Genomic DNA, 14,163 nt, shown 5'->3' with positions numbered 1-14,163 from the left:
AGATAGACTTGTCCTCACAAAACAATTACAGGTGTTCTTGTGCTGCAGCAAAGAGGCTATGTGGATTTGTTCTTAATCTACATTTTCTACTTAAAGTTTAAGTCTCAATCAGTGAAAATCTAAAATTCAAAGCAGCTTGCTATCCAGCAATGATGGATTAAATTCTGGCTATTTTGGCCAGTCCAACACGCCTAGATGGCATCATATTGGAAAAGGCTACTATAAAACACTGTTTACTGTAACCATCTGTTGAGCAAACAATGTATGGCAGAATTGGACAGGTGTGGCAAAAGAGAACTGCATTATATTAAGGTTTTGTCACCCACTTGTAAAATTAACTTTAATAGCTATAAAAACTACTTAAGAACAGCTCCCATCAAGATTTAGTGCAAGTGATGAAACTACAGCAAAATGATCTCTTCAGATATGGTGCACAACATGTTTAGGCAGGTCATTCCCAAGTGCTCTGTGGGCAGTGCATTAGGCTCTTGCTTAAACTTGCTATGCTTGATCTCCAAAACTATGCAGTTCCTATTTTAAAGTAAATGGTTACATCTAATTCTTGGTATGGCATCTGTTTGGACCATTCCAACATTTCCAAGTATCTTGGTGCCAAGAAACCTATACTAATAGTAGAGGCTGCTTTAAAATTATCACCATGTACAAATAATTACTGAACCAGCACAGTGAAGGAAGTGAGCATTATTTACAGCAAAAAGAGAGATCAGCCTACAAGAGCTAAAGCAGAAGTAAGTGGCAATATCATTGACTTTTGGGGGTTGGGGCTGTATACGCAAAATAGATCCATTTACATTATGCTTCTTTTTTTCACCAAAAAAACACACCCAACATTGGTATTCTCACACTAAGTTTTGATAAGGTACTACAAGAAAGGAAGTTTGGGGGATACAAAAGGGGGGGACAGAAATTACCTATCCTTGATCTACAGCTTTTTTCAAATAATATAACTTTTTGACTTGTGCAATTTAAAAAAAAATTACACTAATCTAACAATGACATTTACATTTTCTCCTCTAACGTTCTCCCTAATCCAAATTTTGCATTGCAATCCTGTGCAGAGTTACCTACACACCAGTTATTTCAAGGAAATTTATATACACAGAGGTCAAGAATAAAACTCATTTTAATACTGAAAATTACAGACGTTTAAAGAACCACGCTTTGTCGTTAAAAGCAGCCTTTAGCAGTCTGCTGATCTAAGTATGCTGAAAGAAATTCCAAAGATTGACATTAGCCAAAAGAGTTATTCTTAAAGTAGTAAAAATAGCTTTGTATTAAGGACTGATACTATTCAATGAGCAGAGGAATAACTGAACATGGGTTCAAATGCTTGATTCTCAAAGACAATGAAGGAAGATAGGTCTTGGGACTCTAGCACAGTGTTTCTCAACCCCAGCAACTTTCAGCTGACTGGGAAATTCTGGGAGTTGAAGCCCACACATCTTTAAGTTGCTGAGGTTGAGAAACACTGCTCTAGTACACTCAGAGGAAAAACTTGCCAGAGGAGGCAGAAGTACAAAATTAGGAGGTTGGTAGCAGGAAAATCACATGAAGAAAAGCTTACAATCACAAAAGCACATCATCTTATAAACATGGGAGAAATCCTATGTACCTAGTGCTAACACAAACTAAAGCAACATTTGGATAAGGGGAATGATGGGGTATTTATAGGTAAGTAGAATACAACTAGATAGCTAATACCCCACTTGCCTAGAACATAGCTGACAGCTCCAAAATCAGAGATTGCTTCTACCCCAAGCCATAGATCTTTGAAACTGTAGAAGACTAAATTATTTGAATTTACAGACAGTGAAACTCCATTACATTCTCATAGTACAAACATCAGGACAAAAAGAACTGAAATTTCTATAACAATAATTGTTTAAAATTTAAACTTCAAACAACCTTTCTCTGAAAAACAGAGCTTAATCGATCCTTTTACAAGTCCACCACCCAAAGTGTATGCTAGGATTCCCTTATAAATTTGTCTGGAGATTTTTATTTTTTCAAATGGACTGAAAAGCAGAAATATGTAACTTGGATCCCGTATCTTCACTGTTTCAGATCCCTCACAGGTAGTGCACTCCTATGCATGCATAAAATAATTCTGGTTGTACCCAACTGAATTTATTCACATACAAATAAGTAGTCTTTCTCAGCTTGATGCCTTTCAAATGTTGGCTGTGGATAATGGGGATTGCCAGATTAGGAAAAGTTAATTTAAAAGAGTGCAGCCTTGATTTTAATCTTAGAGGGAAAACAGTAAGAAAATGTTCTTGGAATACTGTACTGTTTGCTAAATAAAACAGTTCTTTCTTATTCTACTACTAGCTGCATTTGTTTCAAATGCAATCTAAAATAGGCAAGCTTCTTGCTGCACATCTATAGCTAGTTTTCTTACCAGGCTGGAAAAGTGTGCTTCATTGTATTTTGAAAAAACTACAGGGAAATAACACATTAACAACAGCCCCCATGGCTGTAACCAATTGCTAGACTCCAAAAGAAATAAGCCAAAAATACTGACTTCATTTACTTCACTACCACACTCTCCATAATGTGATGTGTTTGATTTTGGCTTAGCATGATGTATGCACTCAACTACTATGGTTTGTACAGCATGGTTGACAGCTTAGTGTGATGTGTGAACTCAGTCAACTGTGGCTTATTCAACAAACATGATCAACAAGCTATTATGGTATGTGAATCCAGCAGTGACTACCCGGTATACTTCACAAATTCACTGAACACTCAAACTTCACCGACACGTCTCATGTATTGATGTCATACCATATTGTGAAACAGAGAATTTCAGAACATTAAGATATCGCTACATTATTTGCATACAGGAATATCACAAGATGTATTTATAATCAGAAAGAAAACACACCCATGCCAACATCTACATGCAGAATGACACATACATATAATTTAACCAGGCATTGTCTTAGGTTCCTTCTTCTGGAATAACCTGGACTGCACTGAGACATGAGCATAATATGGAAGTCCAGAACAGCAGTGTTCTGGACTAAGATCAGGGGGTGGGGAGAGATATTAAGAACACCTACCAGAAGACTATTACACTGTCAGTGTGAGACAACCAAAGCATGTACCAGTAATGCTATGGTCTTCTCCATCAGAAACCCTCAGATCATATGAATATTCATCAAGTTAAAATGAGAAACCCTAGCTGTAAAATCAGTATATGGGCACAAATTCAGCTGGTCATCAATCAAAACCCCAAGGCTGCAGTTGAGGAAAACTGGAGCAGTTTGGGAGCTCTGAAGACAAATAGGAGGAAGACTCTGTAGAGGGTGGGAAGGACAACCAGACCAAAACACAACAATCTCAGTCTTGTTCATATTCAGCTTAAGGTGGTAGAAGAACATCCAAGAGGAAACACTACTGAGACATTCCTCACACCCGACTATGCATTGTCATCAAGGGTCACAAAAGATTCATAAGAATTCATAAGACTCGAGTATCATCAGAATAACGATATTGGAAGCCCATGAATCAGGCCATAAAGTGTTAACGAAGTGGGACCTAAGACTGATCCTGAGGGACATTCCTGCAACTCTTCATCCATACTGAAAAAATGCAGTTCTCCACTCTTCCATTTCCTACACCAGCAATCTAGAAAAAACATGTCCATACTAAACATTTTTCTGAGTTTATTTAAAAGGCTGTATACATGGAAAATAACACTCACAAACAGTTGTACTAGATAAATACAAAAGAAAATAAATTGTAACATTTACTACATAAAAACCAGAGGAAAATATGAAGCTGACTTTCCAAAGAACCTGAAGAATCCAAGTTCCTAACAGCCATGGTTAGGTCTCATGTAAAGCAGGTGTTCAATAGTTATTTCATGATACAATGTTGTCGAGAGGCACATTGAATAAGTACAGTACTGCACAGATGAGAATCTTAGACTTATGATGAGAATTAAAGAGCAAGTTTATTTATTTTGGATGGAATATCATTATCTCATCTTCAGCATCTTCTTAATGCTATAATTAAAACCTTTCAATATTAACTTTAAGAAATAGTGTGTTTCAGTGAAGGAATTCCATTTTTGTAAGCAGTAATTAATTGCACAAAGCGCTTATTATATTAGAAAACTATATTTGCTGTACATGTTGACCTGTAAATATTACTTGAAGTAAAATGATCTTGAATGCATTAAATATTTATCTAAGCGTATTTTTCCTATGTAAGATATCAGTACCTTAAAAATACCTTTTTATTCATAATGGGAATAAAATAGGGGAAAGGTGCATCTATTTTAAAGGTGTCAGGTAGATTTATACAAATTGTTCAAGTAAGGTTATTTAAAACAGCCATAACACTGACATAAGACAACTGTATAATACTATGATTCTTCACTAATTGATTGGTTTTAGAATGCAGCAATGCTGAGTTATTATCTGCCATTTGGATTCTATTTTTATCTATAATTATTGTTTATTTGTAACTTTTTAAATATTGTATTTTTATATCTGGTAAATTTATTGCATATTTATTGTTTTATTGATTATTGTTGTAAACTGCCCAGAGTCCCTCTGATGGGAGGAGATGGATGGTGACAAATTTGATAAATAAAATAAAATAAATAAATAAAAATTCGTTGTTTCTTCAAAATCTAGTATTACAATGGACAATGAGGAAACAGTGAGTGGCTTAATACGTACAGTATATATATATCTCTCTGTGATAAAAATCTGAAATAGGTTAAAGTAGTAAGTGTATTTGCCATTGACTTTTAGCACCTCATCCTTCTATAAGGAATAAATACTTGGTGCGTATATGATGTGTGACATCAGTGAGCTGGCCATTTTTATTTTGCACTCACATGACCACTGCATTCAGGGCAAATCCACCTTTCTCTTTCGCATAACTTGCTAGGAATTTTGCTTGTACAAAATCTACTGAAATAAATTTTGTAATCTTATGAACTTCATATAGCTTTGCATAAGCTCCTTCTTACAAACTTTATACAGTAATCTTCCTCAGCTCAGAGTTGGGAGAAAACTGATCAACTTTTAAAATTATTGTAGGATACCTTATCCAGAACATGTGAAAGGTGAAAGGTCCCCTGTGCAAGCACCGAGTCATGTCTGACCCTTTGGGGGGGATGCCGCTTTCAAGACATTTTCTTGGCAGACTATAGCAGGGTGGTTTGCCACTGCCTTCCCCAGTCATCACCTTCCCCAGCAAGCTGGGTACTCATTTTACTGACCTTGGAAGGATGGAAGGCTGAGTCGGCCTGAGCCGGCTACCCAAGAATCCAGCTTCCACTGGGATCAAACTCGGGTCGTGGGGAGAGTTTCGGTTTCAATACTGCCGCCTACCGCTCTGCACCACACGAGGCTGTATCCAGAACATAACTTACTAGAAATATCTCATGAAAAATATCCAAGGGAAGAATCAACTTTTTTTATTGCTTTAAGTAATTATATTGTTGTATACATCATTATGGCATTTACTTCATACTGTACACCTCTCAGTGGGTACAGTTAACAATTTATCATGTACTTTTAGCAAGTAAGCCCTTACAAAACTCAGTACTAGATCAATCAACACAAGCTGTTTTCACATCTCAGTGCTAACCATGGTTTACAAACTACAATGCCTGAACTTATGCACTATTCTAAGCCATGATGTGTTCATAGCTTTTGGCTTAGCATGTTGTATGAGCCAAATCAACAAGCAAGCATGAAACACAGGGCACAAAAGTTTCGTGTCAGTGAAGCTGTATAGCCCACATATATTCTAGATGTCAGATATAATCATGTGTCAGCAGTACTATGTCAGTAAACATTTATTAACAAAAGATGTAATTGCATCATCCTAGAAAATTATTCCATGGAACAAGACAAAGGTATGTCATGGGCAGGGTGGAGGGGAAGAGGAATCACAATACACTATCCTGAAGTCTTCCCATTTCCAGACAATAAAGAACCATTCATATCTTCGTAGTAGAAAGTTTGCTACATAGCAAATCTATAGTATTACACAGCAACGTGTAATTAGTTAAACAGCTGCTTCACTTGCTTTACATAGAATACCACTACTGAGCATATCATTAGAAGCAAAATACTGTACTACTATTAAAGTAGTAATAATTTCTAAATAAAAATATCAACACTCTACTATCAGAGGAAACTGATTTACAACTCCAGTGACTACAGTCAAAAGGAGACCCGCTGGCTTGTCAAGTCCCAAAACACAAACACATCAGGTTTACAAAGAGAATTCCACCTCCCTGCATTTTTCCAGATATTCCACAATTATTTTAACAAAGAAGAGGGAACAGCCAGAGGCTGTTATAGGTAAGCCTCAGAAGTGACAAGAAATAAACAAGGGAAAAGAAAATGACACATTTACAACCAGTGGATGGAGATGGAGGTGTGGGGAGACTGATTTATTTTACAGCTTTAAGTCAGAAACAAGCTGATCCTGACTGGAGGAGAACTTCAGTAGAAAATGTGGAGGTCTGTGAGAGGCCAAAGGACTACTGCTAGTAGTGGTTTCGTCCTCCCATCTCACCTGTCCTCGGCGTTTCCATCTGACAGCTCCCAGGTTGCCAGAATACAGGGAACCCCCACAAGAACCCGGGAACCCCCAGCTGCGTTTCTAAGGAGAAACTGCACTTCCCCCTCTGATTGCACAGCAAGGAAGGGGATGCTTAGTCCAGCGCCGGGGCCGCTCAGCCTAGTCGCCGGAGGCCAGGTGAGTCGCCAGGTAAAGAAGGAAGACGCCTCTTACGAGGGCGAAGAGACGCCCGGGTGAAGTTGGTCCTCCCCTCCGCGGGGAAAGGAGAACTACCAAGCAACGGGCAGGGAAATTAAGGGGGAGGACGCCCCCCACTAAAAAAAGTCCCCCAACCCACGCAGCTGGAAGGACAGGGAACTCCAGGTGGGCTGCCACCCCGCTCCCCAGAATTGAGCCCGGCCGAGGCGCCGCGCTCCAGCGCAATTCAGGCTCGCGCGCCCCCCGGGAGCGAGCTGTCATCGCTCCGGCGTTGCAAAGCAAGGGAGACGGAAGGCATTCGGGCTCCGCGGCGGGTGCGGCCCCTGCTTTCGGCCTCCCTTCGGCGCTCACCTCAAGGTGGGTCCCACACAGGCCGTCTCCGTGTTCTCAATCTCCTGCAGGATCCGCTCATGCTCCGGCAAGCTCTCCGCCATCTTGCATAGAAGGGACGGAGGAAGGGGGACGGGGGAGAAAGCCAAGGGGGCGGAGCCTGGGGCGGGGCATCCGTCGCGGAGCGAATCAGCGAGGAGGGCGGGCGCCAGCGACCTTCAGAGCTTCTGGCGTCCGAGGCGCTTTTCCCCACTTGGCGGCTTCCAGATGTGTCAGACTACAACTCCCATACTCCTTCCCAGCTGAGGGTGCATAGTGGGAGTTGTAGTCCGGAGTATCTGGGGGCTGTCAGTTGCAAAAGCGCCTTCTAGAAGGCTGTATGCAAACTACTCTATGCGAGCAGTAATGCAACATCTGGATAGCCAAAGGTTTTCTACCTTCTGGTTAAACTTTACTGGAGGATCTTGCACCAGTTTCACCTGCTCAGTATAATTGAGTTCCTACAAGGGTGATAAAGTAATTAGTTAAAATATTGGAAACACTTTTTTAAAAATGAGATTTTTTAAAAAGTCAATGGCATCTTCTTTTGAAGGAGAAATGCATTCTGAAGAAAAGGAAATATAATTCCACCTTTTTCTCCCTAAGAAACTGCATTCTTTGAACATGACCAAACTTATTATTTGTGCATATTATAACCAGGATGTAGGGCAGATGTTCGGAAGCCCTCAGGTGGATTTTTAAAAATTATATTAAGAACTAGCAGATAAATTAAACTGAGTCAGTTGTGACCTCTGGTGAATTCATGGGTATGTCCACATAGTTTTTTGGTTATGATATGGAAGCAGCTGATCTTTGCCTTTTTCAGTGGTGTCCATAAGGTGTGGTCAAAAAAGTCGAGGCAACAGCCACAACAGCGTGATCAAACTGCACGTTTTTTATGTGCATTTTATGTGTGGCACACACAAAAAACAGGCAGCGCTTCAGTTGCATTGCCATGGCCACCCTCTTGACTTGTTTTTACCATACCCTGTGCACACACCTAGCCTTTTTCTTCAGCTTTTTATTTTAATTTCCCAGTCTAGCCTATGGCTCTGAGATCCCCTAGTATACTCCCACCCAAGGGCTAACCAGGTCTAACTCTGCTTACCTCCCCTGCTCTGACACAACAAGGTGGACCTTGAAATAAAACATTGCATGCTACGCTTTTCTCTTTGGGAGGAGGGCCAGCTAGCCAGCATTTCTCAGGGTGCTCATTTCATCATCTCCTCTCTCCCATTTTCCATAATTCAAAGCTTTCCATGACCATAGTCTTCCTTGGAATGATGTTTTTTGTCTTGTTTTACTGAATTTTATTTACTGTGCTTTTACCTTGTTTTTCTCATAATCATTGTTTTTTAGACTGGCTCATATTAACTAATAAAAGAGAGGCTGTGCTGTGAGAGTCACAGCCTCAAAGATAAGGTATGAGGACAGAAAGGAGTGATTATCAATGATGGTGACATTTCTCTACAGTTCCACCTTCCTATACTGGAGCTCTTGCTTGAATGACCAGTTGTAGCTCTTGTTCCTATGGCCAGTGGATGAGGCTGGGCCAGGAGGAGCTGACAGATCTACCTGCCAGGGAAGACCAAAGCAAGATGCCAGCAGCTTCTCCCTCTCTGGCCAATATAAGGGCCAAGCTGGTCTCCTCCTTGCAGTGATGTTCTTCCTGGGACCAGGGAACCAATTGTCCTTTGTACTCTGCCAGTGGATGAAGCCAGAATGTGCTTGCTTTCAGCTCTCCAGTCTCAGGGCAAATTAGCTATTCTGGGTTGTTCCTTTTTTGTTTTATTTCACATTAGGATGGTATAAATATCCACATACACTACCAACAATATGAGACACTTAGTATCTGCATATATGACTTCCAATTGATGTAAGTATTGTGAGATAGAAACCCTGCAAATAAGGCCCAACTATTCTGACCTAGTTGGCATTTAACCTGGTTCCATCCAAATGAGAAAAGTGAAAACAGAAGGAAGCAATTAAAATGAACAGAGTATAAAGCCAAAGAGTTTCCTTCCTTCAAGAATGAAGAGAACAGCCATTATATTGGTACCACTACAACAATGCTTGGTATGATCAGAATTAAAATGTTTTTTCCCTTATTCATATTGAAAGATGTGGTATATATATTACAGGAGGAAAAATCACCGGGACCATGACTTTGAATAAATATAAATTTCTCCAGTAAACTGATACTTGAAGTAACACCGTGCTATTTTAAAATACTCTGTCAGGTACTAAAAATAAACTTGAGGCTCATGCCTTGTAATTTAATATATAAAATGACCATGAAAATACAAATATTTTCCTCTTTTAGGTTGCTGTATCTTAACATAATAAATTAATTTGCTATTAGGAATATTGGACAATTCCATAAGTTATGATTAGCAGTGGACACAACTTTTAATAAAGAGCTAAGTGCAGGGAGTGGGGGTGGTTCAAACTAACAAAAAGGGACATAATGACTGGTATACACTTCAATCCCACCACAATCTGCCATCAGCAAAGTTGGCTCAAAAGAGAATGCCAGGTAAATTCCCAGAGATGAAAGAACACCCTTTTAATTTAATTAAACATCAACGTTGTGAACCTAATGGGGAAAGTATTTCATTGTAACCAAGCACTATGTTGCAATTTTGAGATATAATTTTGAACTGGCTACTTTAGGAACAGGTATAACTCCACTGAGGTTAGTAGGAATGCTACAATACCCCTGCATTTTGTAGGAAGAATAAATGGATGGATAAACAAAGCAAAAATTGAAAAAAGGAATAAGTAGAATAAAAGAGTTCCTTACAATACAGTACTTACCCTAAAGTGATTCCTAAAGGCAGCTCCAAGTATTTAATCTCACCAAGGACAGTTTCACATACATTATCTTTGTTTTCTTCCAGATTAAATCTTTGTAGATTAGTGCTTGTTGCCATGATCAAGTATTAAATTGTTCCAAGCAGCAACCGAAGATCTTCTCTTATTTTTATCACTTAAAATTTGTCTTGCCGCCAGCAAGGGAAAACAGACCTTGGTATGAACTTGGTAGTCCTATAGACTTTCTCATACCCACCAATGCGAGCAGCACAGCTGTTGTTTCTCTTGCTCCGACTGGTAACCTTTGGCTTACAGCCCTGAACTCAAAGCCTCTCTGCAGCCAAATCTAGTTCACAGATACTTACTTTAAAAGATTGGAGAATACATCCATTAAAATGCTAGATATTTATAGAAATTCATGTATCAATAAAACAGAGGAGTTTACGGCCGTGAAATAAGATGAAGCCAGTGCTGATTTAAAAGTAGTTATACTTTTAACTTCTGGATAAGTCCAGATCCTTCCTCTGTTCCCCTTTTTAGCTTTATCTGCTGGCCCCAAGGAAAGTCCACACAAATAAGGAAACCGATCACACTGGGGGGAAAGAAAGCAAAGTACAGTATACGGAAGTTAATGCGATGTCTTTGATACTTTTTCATAGTGGTCTAAGAAATGCACCAGGAGAACAATTATTTTAGAAATATGCAATTCCAGGCAGTCATAGCACCAGTAGATGGCACAAGAGATCCCAGGTGCAGCTTGTTGCATTTAAAAAAAAAAGGGGGGGGGCTTCCATAAAACAATAAGGTAAAAGTTAAAGGCTCCCTTGAATTAAGCTCACTCTTTGTTGACAACAGCATGGAGGGGTCTTGCTGCCTGCTGCCTTACTGGATATTTTCTGACTTCCCAGTCTAGCTTACAGCCCCTGATATTTCCTACTGGTCTCCCATCCAAGGTCAAATCAGCTCCAATTCTGCACAGCTTTTTTTGAGTTCAGCCAAGACTGATTAGGTGTTCCCATTTCATGTAACATTCAGTTACTCTAAAATTACCTAAATGCATCACAAATTTGAGCTTTTATATTTCTGCGGCTCTTCAGTGTTAAAGCAAAACATGCTTATTTTCCCCTAATCTCTCATCCAACAGGGAAAATATTTAATGAAACAGTCACTGCTTTGCAAAACTATGCATGGCAGTACTTTATTTGTTGAGAAGTAATACTAAAACAGTGAGAAACTAATGAAGGGTTAGAACAGTCTTCAACTATCTCAGCAGCTTAGAGTCCAGATGACCAGACTTTAACCTGGTTGAGGCCACTGAAGGGGGCCTAAGTTGAGAAATCCGTTTATTGATTTGTTTGTTGCTTGTATTTGCATTATTTTTGGAGTCCAGACATAATAGTCCTGACTTTTTTCAAGAATATATGCATAGGATTCAACTGTAAACAGTGAACTAATTAATCTACTGATTTAAGCTAGGAGTCCTAAGCATTAGCTCAGGGGTTTTCTTGGGGAGGGTCAAAAAGTCAAGATGGCAGCCACCGCTACAGTATGTAACTGAAGCCCTGCTGTTTTTGAGGTGCGCTGCAATACTTGTGGCTGCCACGTTGACTTTCTTAACCATCTTCCTACTGACACCCCTGCATTAGCCAATGGATGGTTTTATAAATATGAGAGGGGAGGAATGCAGGCTGAATGATTAATGGGATATTCCAGGTGGCAGAGCAAAGTCTAGCAGGACCAGAATGGACGCCATGGTTCAAATGAAGAATTATTTCCTTCCTGAGCTGCACTTTCTCCCATTGCAATGAATGTCATTAGAGAAGCTGTCAATTGTCCCATGCTTCTTTTGAAAAAAAATGTGAAATCAGAGTTTTTCCAATTATCTTTGCAGTACCGCCTTATTTCAGCTGTACTGCATGCACAGCCTGCCAGCACCATGCTGCATTAGGCAGTGTGCGCTAAAGTCCTCAAAGGCACAGCTACTGTACTTCTGTACAGAGAGGCTGGCCTCTTTAAATAATTCACCACTGGATGTCACACAAGCACAGATGAAAGAATATCTGACAGTAGCTATTGCAGTCTTGAGGCTATATACATAAGGCTGGATTAGGTATTAACTAGAAACTTATGTGTAGTACCTAACCAAGTTCAATGATTATAAAATCATTAACTATGACAAAGCAATTAATAACAAAGGGCATGATTCAGGCATTACACAGAAGACTGAGAAATTCAGGAAAGGAGCTGTGCTTTGCTCCTGTGAAAGGGCTGCCCTGCAGGAAAAGCATCCATCTCACTGACCAGGGTCAGCTTCTCCAGGATTGGATCCAGGATGTAGGATCCAGCCAGGTATTATGCAACCCATTCTATTTCAGTCCGTTTCAGCTCCTTGCAAGCCTCTGGTACGTGTCTGCTGATCAGATATTCCCAATCAAGATATTCCAGATATTCCCGAGTCATCATTTTTAATACAAAAATAGTAGTAACACTACCTTACTCCCCAGTGGCTGGTGTGTTCCACAGGATGAAGGACTCTAGTAGTCCTTCCTGACTTGGCCTGGTTCACATAACTCATTAAATTCATGAAGTAGTTTGCCTGGAAAGGACTTGATATGTTGTATGAACCAGCCATCGTGGTTTCTTTAACAAGCCTTTATTGAAGCTTTGCCATATGTATAGCTCAAGCCATGGCTACAGCTTCATTACTACAATTTACATGACCTTGGGCCAGTCTCTCTCTCTCAGCCCAACTCACCTCACAGGGTGGTTGTTGTGGGGAATATAGGAGGAGGAAGGAGTATTAGGTATGTTTGCTGCCTTGAGTTATTTATAAAAAATAATAAAAGTGGGATATAAAATAAACAAATAAAATAATTAGCTGTTTTTTGGCATAATGCTGTTGAAGAGTTGAATGGATTGAAAGGAAAATAGATTCAGGAGCCTTCTGAACTATACAATACACTGGATAATCTCAGTCAGTCACATACACACACTCTCATTTTAACTTCCCTGACTGTGAAGATAAAATAAATAACTCACATATTCATTATCCTGAACAACTAGAAAGAGTATGAGCTAAATGTGTTGTTGTTGTTGTTGTTATAATATGCTGACTGGAAATGATGGACGTTCCCACACATCTGAAGACACTAGTTTGGATAACAAATAACTCATTGGTTAGATTCAGATGACATATTTAATCCTAAACCCAGATTTAAAAAAACCAAATATGTAAGTTTGTTACAGCAAGCTTTGCTCAAACTAATTTACCCTATTATGGCTCAATGTGATGGCTTGCAAAAACGTCAAGATGACAGTCATGATCATGTAATCAAAGCTCCACCCCTTTTATGTAAACGGGGGTGGAGCTTCAATTGCATGGTTGCAGCCACAATTTTTATTTTTTTTACTTCCTCTGTGAATGTCCTTGTTTGGCTCACACAACATGCTGACCTATTGGTGGGGAACCACAGTGTGCTGAACCACAAATTACCCAATCCTATTTTAATCTGGTATGTTTTGTGAACCCAGCCACTGGGTGAACTCAACAAGCCAATAATTTTTTTTCAGTATAATCTCTTTCACAACCCCAAACATGTAAATGAAACTGGGCTATCATTTCTACAGCACATTGCCCTACTCTGCAATAACTCTGATAGCTACAGTAAATCTTTTTGTTGCCTCTAAAATTGATTGTTTTTCCCCAACAGGCAACATACTAATTATATCAAAATACCCCCAAAGTGTCAATTTGCTAAAATAATTTGTAGGAGACCTCAGACCAATAAGGGATTCATACAATTTTTGGTGGGACCACTTAATTCTTAAAAAAAAAAGTAGGCTAGATGCACCTTTGTTGTTGTTTATTCATTCCGCCGCCTCCAACACTTCATGACTTCATGGACCAGACCACGCCAGAGCTTCTTGTCAGTCGTCAACACCCCCAGCTCCCCCAAGGTCGAGTCCATCACCTCTAGAATGTCATCTATCCATCTTGCCCTTGGTCGGCCCCTCTTCCTTTTGCCCTCCACTCTCCCTAGCATCAGCATCTTCTCCAGGGTGTCCTGTCTTCTCATTATGTGGCCAAAGTATTTCAGTTTTGCCTTTAATATCATTCCCTCAAGTGAGCAGTCTGGCTTTATTTCCTGGAGGATGGACTGGTTTGATCAGAGCTTCCTGTCGATCTTCCTTCGCTCAGCCTTC

General features: G+C 39.8%; 1 protein-coding gene across 2 annotated transcripts in view; it reads right to left on the bottom strand.

The window, feature by feature from the left end:
• EXOC6 (exocyst complex component 6) overlaps nucleotides 1-7,219 on the bottom strand; it is a 102,514-nt gene extending 95,295 nt beyond the window's left edge. For both annotated transcript variants that reach the window (XM_063307391.1, XM_063307392.1), the window contains exon 1: nucleotides 7,129-7,219. In XM_063307391.1, the coding sequence (XP_063163461.1) occupies nucleotides 7,129-7,211 (83 nt within the window). In that variant the 5' untranslated portion in view covers nucleotides 7,212-7,219. The remainder of the gene's footprint in view (nucleotides 1-7,128) is intronic.
• Between the last annotated feature and the right edge of the window lie 6,944 nt (nucleotides 7,220-14,163).

Source organism: Candoia aspera, chromosome 6 (genome assembly GCF_035149785.1).
Source record: "Candoia aspera isolate rCanAsp1 chromosome 6, rCanAsp1.hap2, whole genome shotgun sequence".
NCBI classification, from domain to species: domain Eukaryota; kingdom Metazoa; phylum Chordata; class Lepidosauria; order Squamata; family Boidae; genus Candoia; species Candoia aspera.
Note: the sequence above shows the minus strand (reverse complement) of the source record. Positions and strands in the feature narration are given on the sequence as shown.